Here is a 26761-nt window from a genome sequence, read left to right as displayed (position 1 = left end):
GAAAAATCTTTACCTCCCAATCGAGTTGCAACAATCTGTGAATAGTATCCAGTAAGTCAGAATTCGCACATGGATGTGATGCATCAGCGGTAATTGCTTGAACCACGATTTTATTGTCCACCTGTAGCCATATCCTACGAAATCCTTTATCTTTTGCTATATGAAGACTGTGTAAGACTCCCCATAATTCGGCCTTATAGGAAGAACACCTCCCCAACTTTGCAACAAAGCCGCCTAATCAATATCCATTATAATCACGTAGAACACCACCTGCAGCAGCCAAGTTAGTATTGCGACGTAATGCGTCATCTGAGTTTATTGCCACCAAACCTTGCGAAGGGTTCTGCCATCCTACTAAAATTTCTCTTTTATAGCCGTTTGGACTACTACGTGTGCAAGGAATTGTGACAGCATTATGCGATGCAACAGCAAGACCTTTTAGCATTGATAACTTACCAGCCAAAGGGACCAATTTGTCTTCAAAAACTTTAACATTCCTCCACTTCCAAATATACAAGCATGTGAATCCAAATAAAATAGCCCAGGGAATACCGTCAACACAAGTATTATAATTTTTTAGATTAGCTATCAGCCAATCTGATAATGATAATACAAAGAAGTTCTTGGGATCCATTCATGTTCCCAATTTCAACCATACCTCTTTTGCATGTGGGAAATCTCTTAGGAGATGCAGGACTGATTCATCCGACAATGAGCATAAAATGCAAGTAGGTGAGGATGACATGTTTCTTTTCCTTCATTCCAGATTTGTCAATAATTTACCATGAAGACATTGCACTAGGAAGGTACATATCCGTTGGGGGCCATCCCATTACCACGCAATATCCCATTTTCTACTCGGTTGTCCCAGATAGTCTAGATAATCCTTTCTCAACAACTCATATGTTGACGCTACAGTGTAAATCCCTGAAGCTGATGGAGCCCAGTATGGAGTATTTGGCTTGAGAGATAACGATGGAGGAAGTACCATCAAGATTTTACTCACTAATTCACCATGTAAGCAGGTAGCTAGCTTCTCTTGATCCCACTCTCCAGTATCTTCTCTGCATTTTAATCATTGTTTTGCTTGTATACCAAATACTGTAATGTTATTTTCCCTGCAATGGCATTGCTTGCTATCATATTACCTGTAATCACATTACCTGTAATCACATTGCATTGTAAAGCATCAAACGCCACCTAAACGTAGCGCACAAATAAAAGGAAAAAAAATGAGGCAAAAGTATTTGTCTTTGAGACCTTTGAAAGGGAGATCAGTGATCATTACTCTAGTTCATGGGGTATCAAAATTGACTCAACCTGATGTCAGGGGAAAGCTAGCTAGTTGTAACTAACCAAGGAAAAGAAATTTGAATTGAACATCTCTGATGTTTTTTCTACTAGTAAGTGCTTTCTTAAGTAATCAAACATATCATACTTGGATTCTCTTTATCAGGAATCAAGCATGTGCATTCCACATGGCATTGGTTGACAACAGCAGGACAGTTTTGTAAATATGCTAGTTAGTGAAGGTTTACGGGTTGCATATATACAGTTTTATGATACGTCTGGTTAGAGTATTAAAATAAGTTTGGTTCACCAAATAAAATAAAATAAATATTTTATAAAAATATATAACAAAAGAGGAATAGAATAAAAATATTTTTATGTAGTTTAGCTGACGAAAAGAAATAAGGTAAGAATTACTAATATAACTTATTACAATATTTGATTGGTAAAAATAATTTTAGAATAACAAAAGAATAAAGGATAAAATAACAAAAATATCTTTTATTATAATATATAATTATTTATTTTTATTTTATTTTATTTTATCAATATTAATAATTTATAATTTGTTTAAAATATTAATAATTTATATATAATTTAAATGACATTTTTGTTATAAAATAAATCTAAAAGAACAACTATAAGAGAAATATAAGAGAAAGTATTTAAAGGGAAAGAAAGTATTTAGGGAGAGAGAATAAATCTTATTGAAGTATGTATACAAATGAACTAATGGAGCTTATTTATAGGCAAATAACCCTTTTACAAAATGAAGATAACACTTAGAGATTAGATGGATTATATCCTAATCTAATATGATTTACATCAAATCTAGATATAGATAACATAAATGGATATTCACAAAAATATTCATAACACTCCCCCTTGAATATCCATTGTATTAAGAATATGCCTCGTTAAAACCTTATTAGGGAAAAACCTCATGGGAAAAAAATCCAAGTGAAAGAAAAAGAGTACATAATTCTTTTCAAAAATACGCTTATGAAATACTGTCTCATTAAAAATCTTATAAAAAAAAACCTAGTGGGAAAAAACTTGATGAAGAAAAAAAGAGTATAGTGCGTATTTTACTCCCCTTGGTGACTACATTATAGAGATCTTTAAAATAATGCATTCTAACTTTTCAAATGTTGCAGTAAGAAGCTTTAGTGAACAAATCTGCTAGATTGCCACTTGGTTGAATTTGTTGAACACTTATTTCACCTTTTTCTTGGAAATCATGAGTGAAGAAGGATTTTGACGAACTATGTGTTTTGTTCGATCACCTTTAATATATCCTTCCTTCAATTGTACTGTGCAAGCAATATTATCCTCATATAACATTGTTGGAATTTTCTTCTTGGTTGACAAGCCACACATTTTCGAATATATCGAGTTATAGATCTTAACTAGACACATTCACGATTTGCTCATGATTTGCTAAAATTTCTCCATATGTGAACAAGTAATCTGTCTAAGATTGAGATTTGTGTGGATCAAATGAATATTCTGCATCTGCATAACTAATTGAATTCAATTTTGATGCATTTGAATAATGTAATTCCACATCCATTGTTCCTCAGAGATACCGAAGTATATGTTTAATTTAATTCCAATGTCTTTGAGTTGGAGAAAAACTATATCTTGCTAATAAATTCACAACAATTTATATATCAAGTCTTGCATTGCTAGCAAGATACATTAGTGCTCCAATTGCAGTAAGATACAATACTTCTGGACCAAAAAGTTCTTCATTATTCTCACAAGGTTGAAAAAGCTTCTTTTTCACATCTAATGACCTTACAATCATTGGTGAACTCAATGGATATGCTTTGTCCATATAAAATCGTTCTAGCACTTTTGCTATATAATTTGATTGATGGACAAAAATTTTATTTGTCAAATGTTCAATTTAAAGACCCAAAATAAAATTTTATTTTTTTTTAAAGTCTTTCATTTCAAATTCTCTCTTTAAGTAATCCACGGCTTTTGATAACTCTTCAGGAGTTTTAATAATGTTCAAGTCATCAACTTAAACAGCAATTATAATAAATTCATATCTATTTATAACATTCATGGGCATATAAGATTATTTCTATAGCCTTCTTTCAACAAATATGCACTAAGGCAATTATACCACATGTGTCTAGATTGCTTTAATCTACATATATATTTATTTAATTTGATTAAATAAATTTTTCGAGAATTCAAATTTTATGCTTCAAGCAACTTAAATCCTTTAAAGATTTTCATATAGATATCGATATCAAATGAACCATATAAATAGGCCATAGCTATATTCATTAGACGCATTTCAATCATCTCATATATTGCTAGACTAATTAATATAGAATTGTAATTGTATCCACCACAGAGAATATCTCTTCATCTTCAATATTAGATCTTTAGAGAAAGCATTGTGCGATAAGCCGTGCTTTATATCTCATAATCTCATTTTTCTCATTTCATATTTGCATAAATACCCATTTGTATTTGAATAGTTTTACATCATTTGATGTACGGACTACAGGTCCAAAACTTCACATTTTTTGCAATTAAATTCAATTCCACCTTAATTGCGTCTTTCCACATTGGCCAATCATTTCTTTGTCTACATTCTTCAATAAATAGAAGTTCAAGATCCTCGTTTTTCTTTCATAATATTGAGCTCTATATTATATACAAAATATCGTCGACGTTTATTTACCAGTTTTATCTTTTCCCGTCATGACATAATTGATTGAGATCTCTTCACTTTCAATGACTTCAGGTACCTGAATTTCTTTTGAAATTTTTCTCAATTATGTCAAGGGTCTCTTCTAGAGTTTTTACATCCTCTTTTTGACCATTTTAAATATTTGCTTCTTTTATTTTTCGAGAATTTTATCTTTAGAACTGATTTATTTCCACGCTTCTGGTGTGCTTTGTCCTACGGGGACATCAATGCTAATAGGAGCATTTGTAGTTGGCATATAAGATTTAGTTATTCTTTTGGGTCAGTAAATACGTCTGACAACTGATTTACTATATTTTGCAAAATAATAATATTTTGAACTTCAAGTTCATATTGATTTTGTGAGGATTAAAACTAGATAATGATATTCATTCTAAGAAATTTTCTTTTGCAGCTGCTTATTTTTCTCCTCCTAATGTTAGAAAAATCGTTTCATCAATATGACAATTGATAAACTTTGCTATGAATAAATCTCCTATTGATAATTATAAATATTTAATTACAAATGGAGATTCGTATCCAACATATATTCCTAACCTCTTTTGAGGACCCATTTTTGTGCGTTGTGGTGGAGCAATTGAAACATATACTGCACATCAAAAAATTCTTAGATGGGAAATATTTGGTTCCTGAACATAAACCAATTGTATAGGAAGAATTTATAATAACTTGTTTAGCCTGATGCATATAAATGTTGTTGCATCCAAAATGGCATGCCCCCAAGTAGTCATTGGGAGTTTGAATTTCATAAGTAATGGCCTTGGAATTAGTTGAAAGTGTTTAATAAGTAATTCTGTTAGACCGTTTTGTGTATAAACATAAATTGAAAGCTCAACATAGATTGAATATAAGGCAATGGTAGTTACGTGTTGTGAAATTGTATGGATTAATATATTTATCAAGTTCTTATACTTATGCATTTTGTTCAATTTAATCTCTATACTCAAAATTGAAGCAATTTAGTCTTTTGATTTTGAGAATTGTTTTAATTTACTTTCTTACTTTAACAGCATCCAATTTTGCAGTTAAAGGGAATAACGTTAACGCTGACAAGACACTAACATGATACATTTTGATGACATGGTACCAAGATGATGACATGGTATACCATGTGACATCGATGTGATGACATAATAATGCTATGTGGCATTAATATGATGATGTGGCACTAACATGCTAAAGTGTTAGTACCACACTACAGATCAAAAAAAATTTAAAAAAATATTTATGTCACGTCATAGGAACTAAATTGAACAAAAATATATAGTATAGGAATTAAAGTTAACGAAATTAAGATGTTGAGGGAATAAATTGAAAAAATATTTAAAAAATAAAAATATTTAAGTAGATAATAGATATACTTATTAATAAGTAAAATATTTAAGTATAAAAGATTTATGGTGTTAAAAAATATATAAATATTTTTCTTACTTAATTATTCGATTCTCAAATATGTACATTAATTTATCTTCATTGCAAACATTAAGTTTGAATTTTCCTTCTATAAAAAAATTTTGAAAAAAATTTCATACCTAAAGCCAAATATAGATGAATAACTTGCATTATCTTATAATAAAATAATTTAAAAAGACTAAATAATTTTTTTTTTCTATTCATAATAGTATAAAACTTTAAAATTTATTTGACTTAGTTTCTAACTTGAGTTGAATTCAAATTTGAAAAATAGGTTGATTTAGTTACAACTTTCACAATTTACAAATGCTCATTCTTTTGGAATTATTCAACTCTTACTCAATTTACCTTTCATTTAAATTTGCTTAAAATTTCATATAAAATGATTTTATTTAAGTTCAAATACTACAATTAAATTTAAATTTAAATTATTAATTTGCATCTACAAAAAATTTGTAAATACGAAATAAAATAGTATAAATATTTACAATTATATTTAACTTTATCAATAAAAAATGGAGTCTTTAATCTAAGAAATTTCAGCCTAAAATATATTACATGAAATATTAAACAACATAAAAGCATAAAAAATAAATAAAAAATTGAAGGAGTGGAGTAGCTCAGATTCAATAGGTGTAATAAGAAGTTTATCATGCCCATATTAAGTATGTTAAAATGAGAAATTATTTTTATAATTATTACTAACTTCATATCTTTCTTCTTCATTTTTTTAAAAGAAAAAACTAAATTAAGTTATTTTGCTAATTTGAGTTCAGCTTAAATTAAAAACTAAGTCAAATAAATTTCAAAATTTTATACTATTATAAATAGAAGAAAAAAATATTTATTTAATCTTTTTATATTATTTTATTACAACATAAGATAAGTTATTCATCTAAATTTGGCTTTAGGTATGAAATTTTTTAAAATTTTTTTTAAAAGGAGAATTCAAACTTAATTTTTACAAAAAAGATAAATTGATGTATATATTTTAAAATCAAATAATTAAGTAAGAATATATATATATATATTTTAACACCCTAAATCTTTTACACTTAAATATTTAGCTTATTAATAAGTATATCTATTATCTACTTAAATATTTCTATTTTTTAAATATCTTTTTCAATTTAGTTTCTCAACATTTCAATGTTATTCAATTTAGTCATTATATTATATATTTTTATTCAATTTAATCCTAATGATATGGCATAAATTTTTTTAAATTTTTTTTGATTTGTCGTGTGGTACCAACATGTTAGTATTGCTAAGTCATTATATTAGTGCCACGTGGCATTATCTAATCATTATGTTGGTGTCACGTGGCATGTCATGTTATCATATTGACATCATGTTATCAAAATGCGTCATATCAGTGTTGACATCATCCTCTTTAACGGTAAAATTAGATGTCGTTAAAAGGAGGGATTAAATTGAAGAAATTCTTAAAATAAAGTGTTAAAATGTTTCAATTATAAGTACATAGATTAAATTAAATAAAATATATAAGTATAGAGATTTGGTGAGTATTTTGATATTTTTATATCTGTTAAAAGATCTTGGACTGGATCATACTAAGACATTTGAACTCTAGTGTGACAATCAATCCGCTTTGTATATTTGCAAAAACCTCATTTTTTTATGAAAGAACAATATATATATTTATATAAATTGATTGTCATTTTATTAGAGACAAAATGCTAGCTAGTGTTGCAAGTCTTACTTGTGTTCCTACCAATTTGCATTTGGCAAATATGCTTACCAAGGCCCTACAACCAACACATTTTTACTCGCTCATCAGCAAAATGAGCATTCTTGACATACACGCTCAGGAGTGTTCGAAGCTGAAGGCTGCTGGTCACATGCACCTCAGGTGCTACCTTCTCTGATTTAGCTTAATTATTCATAATTAGTGCATTAGTTAGTTAATTGTTAATATTAGAAGAGTTAGTGGCAATTTTATAATAAAGTCTTTAGTTGTTTTCCTTTTCTAGCAGTGTGTATAAACCCTACTGTAGCTAATGAATCAGTCAAGCAATTCATTGTGCAATTGACTAGACTTCTCCCTTTTACAATCAATTGTATTCTTCCTTACAAAGCGATAGTGTTTTCTTAAATGTAATTTATTATATTTCCCCTTTTTCCCTGACGTGACATAAATCTTGACTCAAAAAATTAATTGGGTTCATCGTTTTGCCACATAGACATCTAACAGTCGGGACACATGTATTTTTACTACACGTGGCATTGAGATGGCAGGTTCCATAAGAACTTTAATGACTTATTAAAAATATAAATTTATTTGAAACATTTTTAAAAGGTTATATATATAAGAGTTTCAGGACTTATGAATGAAAATGACATATAACACAAAGATCATGGATTAAAAATTTATATTGAACACTTTTATTCATTAGCATATTAATTAATTACACATCACAAAGCAGAATGTTGTATCAGTTCGATAGTGATGATTCTGTGGTAATTATTACGAAATCTTGCCATGATATCTCAACAATCTCATGATCTTGACTCATAATAAATAACAAAAAATTACTTTAAATACTTAAATTGGTTAAATTTGATTTTCTACCTAATAAAACTATAACCATTAAAAAAAAATTCTTTTCTTCTTTTTTTTTTAACAGTTTACAAAGTGGATAAGATTAGAAGATAGGTAGTAAAAAAACTGAAATAGGATAAGCAGTCCCATGATACAAGCACATCGGTTCCAGAAATGAACTAAAGAATCATTCTTGATTCTTTTTTTTTTAATTGAAAAAAGAAAAGGAAAAATGAAAAAGAGCAAAAGACTAAATGTGGACGATGGTCTTTAGCGAAACCCAATCCAATAGAAACCATCTGGGCTTTGGACAATTTTAAGCGTTTGGTCCTACTTTCCTCCCTCTTGTCTTCTAGGGTTTAAGGTTTAACTCTATTAGGGGTTTTGCTTTCCGATTCTCTGAGAGACTGTGCGATACCAAGTCTCTGCTTCTCCGACCATACGTGTTACTGAATTATCATTATTCCTTCTGTTATAAACTCTAAATCCAAAGAGAGATAGAAAATGAAGGTGAAAGTAATATCACGTTCCACAGATGAATTCACACGAGAACGAAGCCAAGACCTCCAAAGGGTATTTCGTAATTTCGACCCAAGCCTTCGAACCCAGGAGAAAGCCGTCGAGTATGTCCGTGCGCTTAACGCCGCCAAATTGGATAAGGTAACATCAAATTGGGACTGATCTGGTTTTATTTTATTTGGAAATTTCATTCACTATTTGATCACTTTAGTCCTTGTCTTTGTTTAGATATTTGCAAGACCGTTTATTGGAGCTATGGACGGGCATAGAGATTCCATTAAGTGTATGGCAAAGAACCCAAGTTACTTGAAAGGAATTTTTTCTGGTTCCGACGATGGAGGTATTCTTTTTTATCCTATTATTTGTATTTTCATCCTTATATAGTAGTACCAATGCCATCATAAGAGAAGTATAAAAGCTTCTAATTTCTTATCACTCATCTTTTTGCAGATATTCGTCTTTGGGATATAGCTTCCAGGTATTCCTATTCCTCTTTACTTTTTTTTCTTTTTTCAAAGTTAGAATTTTACTTCAAGAAAGCCATGTGCACTATTGCTATGGTGGTCAAGAGAGCCCTCCCCTGTATACAAAAACTCAGCTGTGGGGCAAAAAACCTGCCATCAAATATAATCCAGACCTGCTTCTAGGTAGCAAAAGACCTGCCATCAGTAGACAAATCCCAGTTGCCGGACACACTGTACAAACCCAAAAAATACTTACAGTCCCTAACACCGTTAAACGAAAGGGAGAAATAAACCCCTTAACAACTCAAGTCAGCATAATCATCTCAAACAAGCCAGATCAGATCACTCCGTCTACCAATTCCTGATTTAGCAAGGCTGTTGGCAACCTTTTTAGCTGATTGAGGAAGATCAATAAAGGAGTCTGAGGGAGGAATCAACACCTTATTGCTGCTTTTTCTTGTCGAGCAGTTTTGGATGTAATTGCACAGAACTCTCCTTCTCCAAAGCTGTCCTTATGCTATGAGTAGTCTTCTTCCAGATCGGTTTAAGACTTGTTATCCTATTCCTCTTTACTTGCAACTAAGATTAATTAGAATCTTTATTTTGGGACCCCTTCCATCTGTTACGAACTGAGTAATAAATTAGAGCTTTGAAACAAAGCTACTAAAAATTACCTTTTTCTTTTCAAACTTATTATAGATAATGATTGGTACCAATAGCGGTTTCAAGATCAGATTAGTAGCTCATTTAATTTTTCTTCATTCATAGATATTTGGTGGTTTTATATTGTCACATTGGTATTTAAAATGCATTGTGATTTACATTTATGTTTGAAAATTTTGATTTAAAGGCGAACAGTTTGTCAGTTTCCTGGACACCAAAGTGCTGTACAAGGTTTGACAGTATCAACAGATGGAAGCATTCTGGTATCCTGTGGAAGTGATTGCACGTAAGACACAACTTCAATAGTTAAAGTTGATTTTCAACATGAAGTGAAAGAGTATTAAGCTGAAACTTACATACATTTATTTTCCTGAAGATTCACCTAATTTTCTCAGTGTTGTAAACTCTACAAATCTTTCTTTTCAGTGTTAGGCTCTGGAATGTTCCTGGTGCCACTCGTGCAGATTCAGATAACCTTTCTGATAATTCAGCCAAGGTACGCTATACTCTCTTGTTATATTCATGTATTTCCGCAAAGAATTGTTTTCAGTTACACTTCTTTCTCTTTCCATTCCAAGCCCCAAACCCCAACCTATCCTTTTTATTTTCTATATTTCTTGACCAAGAATTCCGTTGCTATCTAACTGCAACTTGTATTTTCCAGGCACTGGCAGTTTATGTTTGGAAGAATGCATTCCGGTAACGATCTTGACTTTTTAAAAAATATTTTTGTTCTTTTAGCCTTATCATTTTATGGAACAATGCTTAAAGGTTTCATTTCTTTTTTCTCGGGTTTGAATTGTAATCAGGGCTGTTGATCACCAGTGGGATGGTGATCTCTTTGCCACAGCTGGTGCTCAAGTAGATATATGGAATCACAATAGGTTTTGATCTCAACTATTCTTCTACTTTTTCCTTCTGTATTTTCTTTTCTGTGGTATGCAGATTAATTTTGAGAATGTGGCTTTCTGTAATTAGGTCTCAGCCAGTGAACACTTTTGATTGGGGAACAGACACCACTATATCCATTCGATTTAATCCTGGAGAACCAAATATTTTGGCAACATCAGCTAAGTAAGTATAGGTGCTTCCTCCTAGATCAAGTGTTATGTGGTTGACAGAATGGATTCATGATATATAAAGTTAAGTTTAAACTTTTCAACTTTTTAAATTGTAGTATATTTTATCCTAAGAAGGTTAAAATAGAAGACTGGGCCAGAGTGATAATGGTCATATGACAAATCAAGTAACACTTTATCAAATTTAGTTCTTGCGTCCAGTCCCCATCTCAGCCTTCCTCTCTTTAAGTATAAATTAAAGATGAAATTAAAGGGGACTAGAGCGTAGTGAGGTCCATAATGTCAGCTATCTTGGTTGGTTATGACCCCAAAAAACAATTTAGTCTTCCTACGGTATATTTGGCTACCATAGATTTCCCATGACCCTTTCTATGGCGTTTGAGATCTTGTCTCCAAGGGATAGCAGTTAGGAATACTGTCATATGCTGTTAATCTATGCTTTCCAGTCACAATAGTAAGTTAGGTAGTTAATAAAATATACTGTCTTGTTTATAGGTCAATTCTGCAGTGGAGGAAACTAATTCTTTTATAAGTGATCATTGCTATGATTATGCTGTTCTGATAATCTAAAGGGATTTGTGGTTGATACTATGTCATTAATTCTTGAAAAAGGCTTTTAGCAAGCAGTTTTTGGTTGAATGCTACTTTTAGTGCATTTTTTGTGTGAGGTTAAACTTTTGAACTTCTAGGTTTCAACCTCTGCAGTAAATGTAATATGAAAATTGAAAGAAAATTATTCAATGTAAAGCAAATTAGTTTTTCAGATTGATGTGCATTGTATGTGGTAGGTCTTTGGCAAATTGTTTTGTCTTCCACAGCTCTATTTTGTCTGTGGAACTTTTGTCCTCCTGAAAATGCCTATACTTCATTACAATGTTTTCGTACATCATATAGTATATGATTGTTTGGATACATTTGTTTTTTTGTTTATAGTGACCGGAGCATAACATTATATGATCTGCGGATGTCATCCCCAGCAAGGAAAGTTATCATGAGGGTAATTCTGAACTCTTTTTGAGTTTGAAAACATGGAATTCATACTTCTCACTTGTAAAAAATCAGATTATTTTTATTGTAAATCTGAGTTTTGCTGGTTCTTTTTAGCTATTGTAAATGGTGATGGTTTTCCTTAAAAGAGCATTGGAACTTGTTAAATTTAGGTTTGATATTTTTGAGCTCAAAAGAGCTCAGCATAATATCTTCCTTTTAGTTTTTGAAATTTTGCGTTAAGCGGTAGCTATTCAGCAATATTGCAAAATCAGCACTTGTTCGCAGGCAATCTAACTTGTATCTTCTTGTTACAGACGAAAGCCAATTCTATTGCTTGGAATCCAATGGAGCCTATGAACTTCACAGTGGTAAGGGCAAACAAGTTGAAGCATTTTCCTATTGAACATATGTTTCCCACATTTTCTTGTAGAAGGTTCTTTGATGTTTAAGATTGCTGCCAATTCTTGTATGGTAGTTGATTTTTGTGGTAGCATTGCTCCACCAGAGAATAAGGAAGAAAAAGGGAACAAAACATTTGATAAAGAAATCTCTTTGCTGAAGAACCTTTTGAATGCAGGCAAATGAGGATTGCAACTGCTACAGCTATGATGCTAGAAAACTGGATGAAGCCAAGTGTGTGCACAAAGACCATGTTTCTGCAGTGTAGGATGACCTGTTTTTAGTCCTAGTGGTTGATGGTCAAGTAATCTATTTTCATGAAATATTAACCTCTCACCTATTCTTTCCAGAATGGATATTGATTTCTCACCAACCGGTCGGGAATTTGTAACTGGATCTTATGATAGAACAGTGAGCTGTCTTTCTTTAGTTTCAATTCTGTTGTACATTGTTTTTGTTCACCAAGGACATTGGCATTTAACAGGACTTCTGTCTACAGGTTAGAATTTTCCAGTATAATGGTGGTCACAGTCGAGAAATCTACCATACAAAGAGGATGCAAAGGTTTAGTTTCCAATCATTTAGATAATACTATATAAGGATGCTTCAATTTATTGAATCCGTTTTTTTTTTCCTGATTGCTTTTCCTCTCGTTTTTAGGGTATTTTGTGTGAAGTATAGCAGTGATGCCAGTTATGTCATTTCAGGAACTGATGACACCAACCTTAGGCTCTGGAAAGCCAAAGCATCAGAACAATTGGGAGTGGTAAGAATCTCATCATTTGACATCATTGATTGGGATCTCTACATTTAAACCATATTTCCTATTGTTAAAGCTAACTGAGAAATTTGTTGCAACTGTCTTATCAATTGAGAATCACCTTTTGTAACAGAGAGCTTTGGCCTGTTTAAGCTCTAAAATGAGACTATAGTATTTATTTATTTCATATATCTTTTCTATGGATTCTAATGGTTGCATTTCAAACTTCGGATGATAGCTTTAAGGTCTTTAGACATTCATATTTGCATTTGGTCCGAGCTAAGTAACTGAAGCAATTTCTCTTGTTGCATCCCACCTTAAAATCTCATCCATTCTTCTTATCCCTTATGCAGGTACTTCCAAGGGAAAAAAAGAAGCATGAATATCTTGAAGCTGTTAAGAATCGCTACAAGCACCTTCCTGAAGTCAAGCGTATTGTGAGGTAAAATTGAAACTGAACATTTAATTCCAATTTCAAAACCGGTGACAATATTAAAAGAAAACCTATATTGCATCCCTTTTTTGTGGAATTTCCCTGTACACTAGGAAATTGATTTATTTAATCTTTCTGGTCTCTTGATATCTATTAGATTTTTATTTTAACTGTAAGAGGTTTTCTTGTGCTTGGGTAAATGAACTTGAGAGCAGGAGAGTTTCTCAAGATACATTTGATGAGAACAAATGATCTTCATATTAAGTTCTTAATGCTCCTGTATTGGTTATATGATTATGCAGGCATAGGCACTTACCAAAACCAATTTACAAGGCAGCCAACCTCAGACGCACAATGATTGAAGCAGAAAGAAGGAAAGAACAAAGAAGGAAAGCTCACAGTGCCCCTGGAAGTGTAGTGACTGAATCCATACGTAAAAGAAGAATCATTAAAGAGGTTGAGTGAGTTGCAAATGGACGGGTTCCCAGGAACTATGCCTTGCACATGCATCAGCACTGCACATCTGTAGTTCTCTGCAGTCCAATGCTAGTGGCATGCAATTCCCTAGTTCTATAACGTTTGCGCAATCCTCAACTGAATGTAAGCTGTAGTGAGATGAGGCAGGATCACTTTTTTTTTTTCCCTTAATTTAACAGTTTTGTTACATAGAAAGTTTATCATCGATATCTTTGTAATTGTAATGTTGTCATAATCTGGTTTATTAACGAATGAAAAATGGAAACTTCGTTTCCTTCTTTTGCAGTTGGCTTGTGCTTTTTGATCATCTCCTCTTTGGGCCTTCGTTGACCAATCTTGTTCTTCAACTTCATATGGAACTTATATATATATATATATATATAGAACTACTTTTGTAAGTAATATGTCCTAAAGGTAGGATCAATTTTCTGCACAGGCCAGATTTAATTAAACGGATGACAAGGATAACATGACTTTTATTTAGACTTAACAATTTTGTATATGACATGAATAGATATAGAATTAAACGAGTTTAGATTTAGAGTAATCATGTTTCATGTTGTAATTGTGTCAACACAATTAAGGCACCAAAAATTGTCTTAAAACATGTTTATCCATCTAAAGCATATTTAATAAATTGTGTATATGTATAAGTTATGATTTGTTGAATTTAATTAATCATGTAAATGTATGTACTTATTATGTTTATAATCCAATTATGATCGATTTAAACTTTATATAAATATTTATTTTATTATGATTAATGGTTTTGGATTTTGATACAATTATGAATATAATTATCATATTATATTTCTTTTGTAATTATATACATTTTGATTTAATTTTATTAATTATTTTAATGAATTATAACTAATTTCGTATTAAAAATTTAACAAACATATGCATATTCATATTTAAAATCTTGACATTCTTGTCAGATGTAATTCTACTTTTCTTGGTTTTTTAGTCTTACAGTGGAGATGGAGACCTGCTGCATCGAAAGGTACAACTAAAATTCAGCCAGAGTGATGCTAGATAGAATCAAAGCCAATATAACACCATGAGCACATTAGTTGGAAAAAAATAAAAGAAAATCAATCATCAACAGTTCACCTTTAATCATACAACAAAAGCCTAAAACCAAGATCTAAGACAGCAGCAGCATAATGCCCTATCGGTAGGCAAGCGCTTAAGCAGCAGTTGGCGCCCAACAATTGTAGCAAAAAACACTCGACATTGTCCAACATGTGCAGCACCTCTTAAAATTGCCAAAAGTTACTCCAGATACCACCCCACACAACTGAAGAATCCATTAAGGTCGCCGTTTCCGATCATCTTCTTCATCATCATCAGAATCACCACTCTCACGAAAACGTGGATTCTTCTCCTGTTGGATTAAAATTGTCGTTAAAGTATGCAACAGACACCCCAGATGGTACAAATTACCACACAGCTAAATGGACACGGGAATTTGAAATTGCGGTTCCGATCCGGCCATTTTTTAATCTTTTTTTTAAGTTCTTCCTTTTCCTAAATGGCATTTTACCTAAAGACCCATCTATTTCCACCCAAAGTATCCCTAGACGACACAAACAAAAGCACATGAGCAAGTATGGGGATATTAATAATTCAAGCTTTCTTAATTAAACAATAAACTCTTTGCAGTACTGTTAAGCATTACCGGTCTGGAGTCATGGTCAGAGTTTCTCCTAAATTCATGATCTGAGGTTCTCTTTGAGGAACCATGCGTGTAGCGGTCATCATCTCGGTGTCGCTTCCGATTGTAATCTGCTTTATCAACAGTGGATCAAATAAAGGAATGACTCAGACGTATATAAGACACAAATCATTAGACATGCTATTCTATGGTAAATACCTCTCCCATGACGATTAGAACCCCCATGACCATGGCCCCCACCATGCCTACCATCTGCAATAAAAGGATGTCAGTATGTTTTATCTCTATTTCGAACATATTGAGGCCCAAAACAAAATGAGATGCAGACATAAATGGGGAGAGAAGCCTACAAGCATATGAGAAGTTAAATGGTATCCAGAAGATTGGCTTCAGTACACAGGATCAGTTATGCAGAGATCAAGTGATAGGTACTAATGAAATTTTAAGGTAGACTAAAAAGCAAAGGAAATGAATAAATACCCAACTGCCACAAGCACACAACCTATCATTTATCAAGAGTATAATATTAAGTCTACAAAACTTGCAAAGCATGGTATCAACTTTTCAGGTTCCTAATTTACAAGACAGCCCAAAAAACTTAAAAAGCACAGTATCGACCTTTCTTTCTGTTGATTATCATCTTCCAGTTTCCAGTTAAAGTCATTTGCTTAACTTTTGCTTGGGTCTTTAATATATAGCGTTTAGTCTTTCTGTGGATTTACTATTCAATCAATAGAAGAGGAGCAGGTTTGACTAGTCATATTAGATTCTACCATCCAAACTTCTTTCCAAACATCGTTAACAAATTAAACAAGTTTGCTGCATTTCAGCAAAGTGGCCAGAGAAAGCCCGATTTCTCTACCTCAAACATTCAAAACCAGCAACATGATCTCCACTTAAAGAGTATGGTTCGAATGCCCCTTCCTCCAAGGCCAGAAAAAAAAAAAAGGGGCAACCTAGTGGTTTTAGGAGCCAAAAAAAAAAGGGAATAATTCTAACAGACAGGCTAGAGATCTATATCTAACAGTCAATAGAAACTCACAATGAGGGGGCATAAGTGGTGGGAATGAGCCCAGTGATCCAGCACCATAATCTACAAGCTGCCTTTGTGCTTCCAACTCTCTCTGAACTAATTTTCCATAGCCACCTCTGCGTATAGCATGTTAAGGTAGGAAACCATATATACAATCACAAGCAGAAGGGAAACCAACTCTTTAGATTGGGAATCGACAAACCCTAAATCTCAATGTATAAGATTTCAGCTGAATTATGAGATTCGAAACTAGTGTATCCGAAATTCTAAATCAATATTAGACTTCACAAATTTATACATATACATCTTTTGTGCGTGTGTGTGTACAAGATAAGAAATTATCAGCATCAAATTAAAATAGAAGCTAAAAGGATATCAGGATCATAATCAGTTCGATACTCATCTCGCACCTGCATAAATATAAAAATACTAAATTAAATTCGTATATGAGAAATAGAACTTTGGCAACAGTATCCCAGTCATCCTTCACAAGTCCAAAACTAGAAGTCCCAATTCCAACAGCCAAAACAAAGCGAGTTTTCCTTAAAATGTGCATTTGGTCAGACACTAGTAAAATTGCAGGCACAACAAAAGAACTCACTTGGCCACCACTTCGACCACGACCCCATTGCCTTCCTTCAACAAATCCCCAATCAAAATCTACACGAATCGGACGGTCGTCGAGAATTGTCCCGCTAATGTATTTCACAGCATCCTCTGCATCTTCCCTAGAATAATACCTGATGAAGGGGATGAAAATTCACCCAATAATCAATTAAGAGCTTCAAGATAAAGAATTAATAGAAGAAGGAGAAAAGGAGAGTTACAAGACGAAGCAAAAGCCACAAGGTGTTTTAGAGTTCTTGTCAAGGCCCATGATTATTTTCTTAATTTCACCGGCTCGCGAGAAAAGCTCGTAAACTTGTTCTTCAGTTGTGTAAAACGACATGTTTCCGATGTAGACGGTTGTCGAATTCAGGAGTGCTTGCTCGAATTCCTCTTGCGTACCATTGAATTTTCTGTCCCGGTACGCTGAAAGCTTAGCTTGGTCCTAAAATTTACCCCCCCACCACAACATCAAAAGAAGAAAAATAATAGGAAAAATTATAGTTGATTTGCATTTGAATGAAGCTGGGAAGTACAAATACCTTGAACAGTAAAGCCATTGCGTTTGCCTCGTTAAAATCTTCCAAATAAAAACCGTCTTTTCTGCATATATAGAATTATTTGCGTTCAGTGCTGGAGGCCGCCCCCTTGATAAAATTACTATATTGTACCCTTGTCCACGGGAATGAAGTTTTCATTGGGCCGTTCCGAATCCCAGAAAAAGGTTTTATTGGGCCTTGGGCTCATTTTCAATTCACCCACTTCTGATTATTCGGTTCAATCCGACCCGACCCGCTCCTCAACTTCGCCAGCTCCCCGCAAGGGTTTTAGTCCAAAATGAAAAAACCCTGAAGCAGAAACCAAAGAGGTGAATCTTTGATTTTGGTATCTGAAAAATCTCGACATTTTCTCTTCTGGCAAAGATCCCAATGGCATCGTTTGGTGCCGCCGCAAGATCAATTCTCCGATCAAGCTCTGCTCGCAACGCTGCGGCTCGGCTCGCCCCCCAAGCCAAAGCCAATGCCGCTCCTTCGCCGTTTCGTGTCTCCTCCAGAATTCCTTTCTCCAACCGCATTTTCAGGTATCCAATTAATCTCGCTCAACAGAAACACCATTTCTTCATACGAATAGCGAAAAATCTTCACTTTTTTTTTTATTTAAGATTTTTTTTTTGGTGTTGAAGGTGTCCAGTTGAAGCGAGTTTTTGCGTGGAATCGATGCTACCGTATCACACGGCGACTGCTTCTGCTTTGATGACTTCGATGCTCTCCATTTCTCGCCGCAGCTATGGTTGGCTTCCTGAAGGTATTAGGATATTAATCTTTTAGATTATTAGCTTTCTTGTTTGATTATTATTGAGCTTAATTAAGCATCAATTTTGTTATAAACTTAGTCAAGTTTCCTTATTGCCTTGGCTAGATGGGGTTTTGCTCTTCCTTTTGAGTTCTTTGTTTGCTTCTTTGATCTTGTTTCCAGTGGATTCCTGAATGATTTTTACATTATGGTTGCACGATGTGTAGTTTAAGAATTTGGGTGTATAGTATTGAAATTTGAAATAATACGAAGGATGATTTGAAAACTGGGTATGAAATATATTTCTTGTCTGTTTTGTTGTGGTTCATAGAGAAGTTGTCCTTTTGTCACTTTGTCTTGTAGGTTGTCTAACCATTGGATGTTTCATTCTTGAATTAGGTATCTAGGATAGGACTACCTTGATGTTCTATTCTTCCTTTTGATTGCTGGTAAGTTAGCATCTCCAGGGTATTTTGTTGATGGTGTCCTAGAAAGAGTAAAGAGAAATTGTTTTGTGACTGTGGTCCTAGGGAATGGTCAGTTTAGTTTTCATGCGGTGGACTCCTGCAATCTGTCTGGCAAAGATTGAGAGAATATTCTATTAAATGCTCTACTCTTTTGAATGAAAAAAGGTCCACGCTTCTGTTTTTCATGTTGTAGGCCAAGACAAGACTAGATGAAGATCAAGAAGCAAGATGGAATGAGTTGGACTTATTTATGTTTTCAAGCTTTTGAGCTAGGCATTACATTATCTTTAGACTTGATATTGTGCTTATTATTTCTAAGTAGTGATCAAGCACAACATAAATTGAGGGTTATTGTTTAAGTTGTGGTTTATCTCAAGTGTTTTAAGGCTTTTTCAATTGAATGCTTTCCTATAAAGATGATGTATGTTTTCAACCTGAATTATCAGTTTTGATAACAAGCTTATCACTTCCTTACATTGATCGTTTATTTTCTGATGAGATGATAACGATATAACTGTATGCATTTTCTTATATCATTGTATGTGTGGCCCCATATTTACAAATGCTATTCATGGAGTCTTCACATGCCTATATGCTACCGCCTTAGAAAAACTTCCTTACTTTGCCTAAGTATTCCCTGGGATAAACAGCCAGTAAACAGTATTCCTTTTTTTAAATGTAGTGGTAATTTCCCTTCATCAATTTTCTCTTTTACGCTATTGTTGAAAATTGCTGAGACAGTTGCTTGAAGTGAGCAACTAACCTGAGAGGTGTTGATAAATGATAAGCACTACTATGTTTTTAATCCATTTACCATCAACAATATAATGTGCGACCTCATGCGTTAGCCCAGATTGCATCTTTTTGCATTATAAAGTTTCAGATCTGTTGTTTCATGATGTGAACCTTGATGCACTTGTTAGTGTAAATGTTTGATTTTCAGTACATTGAAATCAATGAGAATAGATTCAATGCAATCCATAAGGAGCTTACTTGATAATTTCTATTCAATCAGCTTGCAATGATGATGTGTGACTAATGTTCAGAGGATTGGAGCAAGTTTAATGCACACAATTCTCCCTTCTAAGAGAGTGACTGCAGATAACATAGAAGTTTTAAGTGAGCTGATGAGGAGCGAAGTTGAATTTCCTAAACTTTCAGACCTAGATGGACCAGTAGATGACATTACTCTATAGCTCCAAAACAGATGCTAATATTCAGTCAATTCTTTTTATTGCCTTTTGTAGCTCATAGACATTGGGTGCAAAAATGTATTCCAAACTATTGATTAATGTTAGCTTTCTCAGTTTAACTTTGTTTTATTTGTTTAAGTTAATATGATTTTAAAGCATTGTAATGATATCCTGTATGTCAAGTGGTTGCAAAAATTTATTGCAGATATTTGAATAAAAATGAAAATGATGCTTGATGAATGTCAAATGGTGTTGAGAGAAGCTTGTTCAAAAGTTCTTGTCTTTTAAAGAGAATGATGCCTGAAAAGATTCAACATTTGAATGAGATATTAACCAGGCAATTCCATTCTGAAAGTATCTTTTCTGTTCTCATTTTCCTTAACTTTAGCTGACAAATTATATATATATATATTTATTTACTTCATTCAATTGAAATTATATATCGTATCGCTACCTCAGCTATTTTTCAGTTTCAAAAGCAGTGAATCAAGTCAAGCAGTATTTGACTATAGGCTTTGTATTTCACATTTATAATTTTGGGTTCTTAATGCGTCTGGCATTGCACTAATTGGTATAGTATATATGCGTCTATAGATTGATCTTCTTGGAGTGAAAAGTGTCTGTAGTTAGTTTTACTTATAGCTCTCCAGGTTAAGTTCTATAGGGGATTTAGCCTTCATCAGGTTGGGGGGGTAATTTCACCTAGGCCAACAATGCTCGTCACCAGCAGTAGGGGTATTCACCCTTGCCACAGTTTAGTCCTAATTAGCTGTTGGTTCAGCCCTTGCATGTACATGGATTCATGTCAAAGCTGAAGCTTTTACATAATTATCCTTTCTCACTTAGGTAATTATCCTTTTTATATTTCTGACACTGAGCTTTGTGTTTTTTCCTTTAGGCCTGTAGCCTCTTAACGTCCGCCAATCCCAGCCTGGAGAAGACCAAATTGACCTTAATTTCCTTTCTTTTCACCTCTCGTTTTCTCTTAACTTGTAGAATCTACTATTCTGGACTTCATCGTTAACTATGTTAAGGTTTCTCTTTCTGTTTTGCAATAGAGCTTTGTTGTCGAACATGAACCAATAATAATACAAGAGATGATCCGAGTTTGTGACTTTCTACCGTTTCTCGACCAAAAGTGCAGCTAGTATTAATTAGTTCTTGTCAATGGCTGACGTGGAATGTGCACCATGTCATGTAAGTTTGATTGCCCTTGAGACCTGCACCTGCAGTGATGATTGGTGAAGCTTGACTAAACTAGGGGACAAGCGCCCAGATCAATGTTTTTCCAGTGATTGCATTTTTTCAGATAGGATAAATTGACATTTAATTTCCTCAAACCAAGATCAAAATATCACATAAGAGGAGTTTAGTGAGAAGCACATACCATCACCAATGAGAGAGTCAAGTAAATAATAATAGTAGTATTTGTTACTATCCACTTCTCCAAATTTAAGCTGATCATCACAGTTTGTAAAGTGCCAAAGAAAAACGAAAAACACTTGACAAAGAAATGTGTCCCATACAAATGAAGCGTGCATCTCAATCACAAAATCAAAAATCAAGCCCTACGGTTACTCTTAAATATTCACTTGCTTGAATATATATTTATTACAATCACTCAAAGCCCTAATTCAGACCCTGATCAGGAACTGTAACAAGCTCATATTCAACCAAAGAAAGATTGTTATCTTCTTTAACCTCAAACTTAGAAGGTTCAGTGACCTCGATACGTCCCCACTTGTCAACTGCTAGCCGCATTGTCGTTCGCTTGAACATAACAATCTTGGCATTACGCAAAATCACAGTTGCACCATGCTTCATAAGGTCAACTGCATCAGATTATGCATCATTTATTAAGTCCCAAATCATAATATGCAAATAACAATTGCAGCTCTTCTTAAAACTGAAGAAGCTAAACTCAAATTCAATTAAGCCTTTTCATCAAATTCTTTACATCAGTCCTACCCTGTTTTAGACCAAACCCACAAACAATTCAAAGTAGGAAATAACTCTACAAATGAAGGCACAACAAAATATAAAGTTGGTTTTCCAAGCATCATACTACGCTAATAATTTCTATACAACCAAATTTGCTTCGCAATGAAACAGAGCATTGATTCAATAAAAACCCAACAAATAAAATTATTAAAATCTAAAGGCTATAAATTTCTATGCCAGACAAAAAAAAAAGATTTAAAGGGAAAACAGATACCTTGCTCGTTGCGAGCAGTGAAGATGATGGTGCCAGTCTCGTCCCCGACAAGGCACTCAGCGATACGAGCCGGAGGGGCGGGCCGTGATAGGAGAGAACGGGCCCTGTTGGGCCTCTGGGAAGTATTCACTGGGGTCGTCTCCACCACTTTGACAATCAAAGTGTGCCCGCCTGTACCCGGCTTCAACTCCTCCACTTTCACGAAAACCGGCTTTCTCTTCGCCGTCACCTGTCCCGTTGAAGCCGCCGTCTTTGTGGCCATTTCTTAATTTTTTATTCAAAGAAAAAAAACGTTGGTTTCTCTAAAACCCTAACCCTAACAATTAGGAAAGTTTATATAGGGCTTTTGGGTGATTTGGGAACTCGGTTGGGCTGTTAATCTCTCAGTCATGGGGGTATGGAGGGTTAATATAGCGGGGATGGAGGGTTATTGGGCTTTTACACGTGTTTGAATCTTTTTGGATGGGAAGCTCAATGGCTTTAGGAGGACCGACCCTTTCCCTTGCTCAGCACTGCTATACTACTAACTACTTGCTTAATAAGCTTCTTGTACAAATTATTTGTTGTGCAGAAGTCAAATTTGCAATTAAATAATAAAAGTAAAGAATCACTACCAAGTTTCAAGCAATAGTTGCATTCAAATAATTAGTTGATTGGTTGATGTATGAATTCTTACTTAAAGAATAAAATTTGAATCTCATTTTTTATTTTCAACAACAAATAAAAACTTTCAAATTATAATTTTTTTATTTCTAAATACACGTTGATCTAAAATATTTTTTAAAAAATTGTCTTTTCATTTTACACACAAATGTTGAACATCAAGGATCACTTTTAACCTTAAAGTCCTCAATACTTCCATGGTCTCATAATGACAATTTGGAAAAACAGAATGAAAATCCTACTTCTGTGATGCAACTCCTGCCATTGCCAATGGTCCAAGGCCTTCCACTGGCCTCCTCTTCCCTTCTCTTTTCTTCTTCTTGATTTGTCAGCAGTGGTGGATTATTGTCAAAGAAATCTCCTTGTTACGAGGATTAACCCCGCAATATGAGTAACAATATTACAGTTGAACCAATGTGTTGGGCTCTAGATTGATGATATTAGCAAAATTTATAAATTATTGTCCTGGCCGAAGGCCTTAGCGTGCTCAAGCTGTAATTTTTTCTACGTTTATGGGTGCCTGGGCCTGGGACTATCCTTTTAGTAAGAAGGCCACTTTTTGGACTAGATAGATACAACTGTATCTACTCCAAACTATTTTCCTGAAATGGACCACCCTCGGTTGAGGCAGGACGGTTATATAAATCTGTTGTTGAAAATTCAGCCATCCTGAGCATAGGGGCATCTCACTGAGAAACAGAGATTGGTGATTGCAACGGCTGAATCCACTGCTCCAATGGCAGAAATATCGATTAGCAAAAAGATCAAACAACTGAGAAGAAGCTCCTGGTGTGATTGAGCAAAGTAATTTTCGTTCTTTTGTTTGTGTTTTCTTTCCCTTTGGTTAGATTCTTTTGATGCAAACATTCACCCAGAATATAGTTTCTGATAACAGAATTGTGACCTTTATTTTGCATCAGCCGACAAGATGAATCTGTATTTCCCAGAAGATCAAAGATGAACAAGAAACACAAACGCCTTTTTATTATACATGTCAAACATTAATGCTTCATTGTTAGCTTTCTATAGACCAATATACTTTACTCATCAGTCTACTGAAAAAACAACTTTTATTGTGTTAGAATTTCAATACGAGTACAGAACCAAATTAGTTCTGTGATTTCTCTCCTGCAACCACCAAAGCCTGCTCTGGCTGCTCTACTTCCAGTTCTTCTGCCTCCTCTTCTTCATCTGACTTTTGCACTAGATGTTGACGGTAATACCGGATTATTACCAGGGATATGAATGCTGCAAGAAAGTAATCAAAGTTAACGTAAGGAGAGGCGTAAGATCTCACAATTTGTTTGTTGACAGTTAAAATCATAGCCAAGGTTACTGTCATATTCAACTTACCAGTGAAAACACGAGTTTTTACACTAGAGAGATTCCAAAAGGCTGTGGCTGCTGAAGCTGCCACAACCTTTTTATGAGAGCAAGCTCCCCAGGCTTCAATGACCCATTGTTTCATGTACCCCACTGCATACCCAAATCTACTCCCATCAATAACTTGCAAGATCAAAAACAATCCACAAGCATACGGGGGGCTATTTCATACCTTTTTGATTTATTTGACTAGAGTAGCATGAATAAAGTTTTGGCAAGGAGAAGCTTAAGAAAAACCCTGCTCAAAGGTAAACAGCAATTCCACATCAAAATTTTAAGATAGTCGCAAATTTAATAGATAAAGAGTCTTATAACGATTATATACCAAATGCACAGAGCCTCCGCAGGGTTATAATGTGGCCATACTCAGCTCCAAGGAGGAGCAATGGAGCTACCTGCAATCAGAAAAACAAGCCCGATGCTTTAATGATTTAGGTACAATAGCTCTAACTCTAATTCTATTCATTTAGGAAATCTTAATTTTGATTCTTAAAAGTATTAAGAACAATTCTTGGAATGAACTTTGAACTTTGGGTGATCACCTTGAGGGTCATGGATGGTTCCCCAGAGAACAGCTCTCTCGTCTTTGAAATTGCAAGATTTGTAGCTGGAAGTATCAGTCTGGCTAGTTTCAGAAACTCTTCTTCTCTCAGCTTGAATTCATTCCTCTTCTCAACATTATGACATATTGAGTTCGAGAAGAAGGAAACGCCCAAAAACAGAAGACTAATTTGAGATATCAAGGAGAAAATGCTAAAGACATGAGAATAAGCAGAGTTAGAGGAGTCGGCTAAAACCCGAAAATGAATAAAATCAACTTAGGAAAATAAAAAGCAAGCGAACATTACCTAAAAGTAACACCTTTGGTGAAAAAGGAAGACAAGAAACATAAACATCCAAATCCAAACCACAGGCTTGACTTTGCGACATCTCTCCACATAACCAAATCACTAATCATTTCCCCTATTCGGTCAAGATTATCTTTTCCGGAATCTGCAGTTTCTAAACGATTAAAACAACAATTAAAGATCAATTTAAAAAATCCAAAAAAAGCATACATTAAAAGGAAGGAAAAAAACAGAGCTGACTCTTACTTGGGGACGAACTAGAAGAAGGAAGACAAGGCACCAAACTGAGCTTCTCCTTCTTCGATTTCCCACTATGCCTCCTTTTTCTTGGTTTCCCCATCTCTTCACCCAAGCCCAAATCCCTATCTTCTCTTAACTCAATCTCCATTCTCCTCCTTGACCTTCTATTATTCCTAGGCGAGCCACATCCCAAAAGACTCATCTGGGCAGCTCTGCTTTTGCATCTCCTCCGAGAACCAACTTGCTCTGTGGCACCTTCCTCTGCCATTTCAATCCTATCAGCGAGTCGGGTTCTTGATCTTCGCAGAGGAGAAGCGGGGGAGAGAAGCAGAAGTTCTTGGAGAGGAAGAGAGTTGGTAGATGATCTGAGAGAAACAGCGGATGGTGAAGTTGGAGTTGTCGTTTTCTTGGGAGACGGAGAAATGTGGTCCAAAGAGAGATGTGGGATCGTGGGTCGTTTTTGCTCTTCGGATTCAATAACAGAGCAGCCGATTCTTGCTAAACGAGAAGCCGATTTGGTCTGAGAGTTTGGGTTCGAGCGATGGGAAGGTGGGGTAGAAATTGAATCCATTTTTCTTTCGAGCTGATTTCCTTTGAATTAATTGAGAGCAAGATTTGCGGGGTTTTCTGATAGCAAATGAGAAGAAGAGCGAAAGAAAATGATGTTAGAATTCAATGCGACGAGATCTCCGAGGTTTGTTCGGAAGAGGTTTCTGATTGAGACAGAGGAAAAACTAAAAGGGGAGATGGGGTTCCTCAGGGATTGGAATTGGAGGGTTTGTTTAAGAACGGAAGGAGCCGTTGGAGGGGATTTTCGAAAAGTTAAAGGCCGGGGATGGTGGGGCCTTGACTCCTGTGCTACAACGGTAAGAAAAATGGAACTGTTTTCTTTATTGGTGCTTAGTGAGGGGTCCATAACCATACAAGTCCATTTGTTGGATTTGGACCAAGCCACGCGTTATGGGCTTGCTGATGGATTTCTTTTCTTTGGGATGGTCTGTGTTGTCTGGCATGCACAAATTCCAAGCAGCTTCACCACCCATATTCTTAATCCATCCAATCTTTTCTTCTGACATACCAAAGTTGTTTTCTAGCAAAGTGCCTATGTAGTTGTCATTTACATTACAATTTTATATAAGTAGATTACAAGAAAACAGTAAAATTCATTCCAATATTGGAGCTGGCAATCAGAAAAATTGAGGGAGAAACAATTTGTCCTATCAAGATGCACAAAAGGATAAAATGATGAAGATACAGGCTTGGTTTTAACATCTTGAGGATATTTTCTTCTAATGTTATATCAGGTTCTAGCTATTTGTAATGAAAATTAGTGAAAGATAAGTTCAAGCAGCAGTAAA

The 26761-nt window shown here is 34.3% G+C and overlaps 5 protein-coding genes, 1 non-coding gene and 1 pseudogene across 13 annotated transcripts in view; 2 read left to right on the top strand and 5 right to left on the bottom strand.

Moving 5' to 3' along the window:
* Window positions 1-6052: 6052 nt before the first annotated feature.
* Window positions 6053-6145, bottom strand: LOC149527778 (small nucleolar RNA snoR8a). The gene has a single exon (XR_016352307.1). It is a non-coding gene; the product is annotated as a small nucleolar RNA snoR8a (small nucleolar RNA).
* Window positions 6146-8292: 2147 nt separating this feature from the next.
* Window positions 8293-14083, top strand: LOC110413902 (WD repeat and SOF domain-containing protein 1). The gene is made up of 16 exons (XM_021424929.2): window positions 8293-8660; window positions 8748-8859; window positions 8970-8997; window positions 9834-9932; window positions 10073-10142; window positions 10311-10345; window positions 10456-10530; window positions 10625-10720; window positions 11659-11722; window positions 12030-12083; window positions 12293-12378; window positions 12465-12525; window positions 12614-12678; window positions 12775-12880; window positions 13228-13316; window positions 13610-14083. Exons 1-16 carry the CDS (start codon window positions 8505-8507, stop codon window positions 13770-13772), a joined length of 1359 nt encoding a protein of 452 aa, XP_021280604.1. The 5' UTR covers window positions 8293-8504; the 3' UTR covers window positions 13773-14083.
* Window positions 14084-14788: 705 nt separating this feature from the next.
* CBP20 (CAP-binding protein 20) lies at window positions 14789-17732 on the bottom strand. The gene is made up of 8 exons (XM_021429427.1): window positions 17644-17732; window positions 17323-17546; window positions 17097-17235; window positions 16872-16905; window positions 16505-16615; window positions 15661-15714; window positions 15466-15572; window positions 14789-15171 (listed from the first exon to the last, which is right to left on the bottom strand). The coding sequence occupies exons 1-8, from the start codon at window positions 17659-17661 to the stop codon at window positions 15097-15099; spliced, it is 762 nt and encodes a 253-aa protein (XP_021285102.1). The 5' UTR covers window positions 17662-17732; the 3' UTR covers window positions 14789-15096.
* Window positions 17733-17947: 215 nt separating this feature from the next.
* On the top strand, window positions 17948-21170 carry LOC110415540 (protein NUCLEAR FUSION DEFECTIVE 6, mitochondrial-like). 6 transcript variants are annotated; one of them, XM_021427254.2, is made up of 4 exons: window positions 17948-18182; window positions 18285-18406; window positions 18794-18843; window positions 19877-19965. In XM_021427254.2, the coding sequence occupies exons 1-3, from the start codon at window positions 18031-18033 to the stop codon at window positions 18799-18801; spliced, it is 282 nt and encodes a 93-aa protein (XP_021282929.1). In that variant the 5' UTR covers window positions 17948-18030; the 3' UTR covers window positions 18802-18843; window positions 19877-19965. The 6 variants fall into 6 exon arrangements, with proteins under 6 accessions (XP_021282929.1, XP_021282920.1, XP_021282913.1 ...); XM_021427245.2 differs by lacking the exon at window positions 19877-19965 and adding an exon at window positions 19055-19867; XM_021427238.1 differs by lacking the exons at window positions 18794-18843; window positions 19877-19965 and adding an exon at window positions 20953-21170.
* Window positions 21171-21463: 293 nt separating this feature from the next.
* Window positions 21464-22659, bottom strand: LOC110418115 (uncharacterized protein At4g28440-like). The gene is made up of 2 exons (XM_021430745.1): window positions 22270-22659; window positions 21464-21886 (listed from the first exon to the last, which is right to left on the bottom strand). The coding sequence occupies exons 1-2, from the start codon at window positions 22529-22531 to the stop codon at window positions 21684-21686; spliced, it is 465 nt and encodes a 154-aa protein (XP_021286420.1). The 5' UTR covers window positions 22532-22659; the 3' UTR covers window positions 21464-21683.
* Window positions 22660-23890: 1231 nt separating this feature from the next.
* The window catches only part of LOC110429353 (reticulon-like protein B17), a 3283-nt gene continuing 412 nt past the window's right edge, over window positions 23891-26761 (bottom strand). The window contains exons 3-9 of one of the 3 annotated variants that reach the window (XM_021445393.2): window positions 25410-26030; window positions 25164-25317; window positions 24858-25068; window positions 24641-24710; window positions 24488-24553; window positions 24286-24408; window positions 23891-24180 (exon numbers count right to left, since the gene is read on the bottom strand). In XM_021445393.2, coding sequence (XP_021301068.1) covers window positions 24041-24180; window positions 24286-24408; window positions 24488-24553; window positions 24641-24710; window positions 24858-25068; window positions 25164-25317; window positions 25410-25974 — 1329 coding nt within the window. In that variant the 5' untranslated portion in view covers window positions 25975-26030 and the 3' untranslated portion in view covers window positions 23891-24040. Of the gene's footprint in view, window positions 24181-24285; window positions 24409-24476; window positions 24554-24640; window positions 24711-24857; window positions 25069-25163; window positions 25318-25409; window positions 26031-26761 lie in introns of those variants that run through there. The other 2 variants (XM_021445409.2, XM_089784873.1) reach the window with 2 other exon arrangements.
* The window catches only part of LOC149527777 (putative aminotransferase TAT2), a 9441-nt pseudogene continuing 8973 nt past the window's right edge, over window positions 26294-26761 (bottom strand).

The sequence above is a fragment of the Theobroma umbraticum genome, unplaced genomic scaffold (assembly GCF_002168275.2).
Source record: "Theobroma umbraticum cultivar Fairchild unplaced genomic scaffold, ASM216827v3 scaffold_30.0, whole genome shotgun sequence".
NCBI classification, from domain to species: domain Eukaryota; kingdom Viridiplantae; phylum Streptophyta; class Magnoliopsida; order Malvales; family Malvaceae; genus Theobroma; species Theobroma umbraticum.
This window is presented reverse-complemented; position numbering and strand designations above follow the sequence as displayed.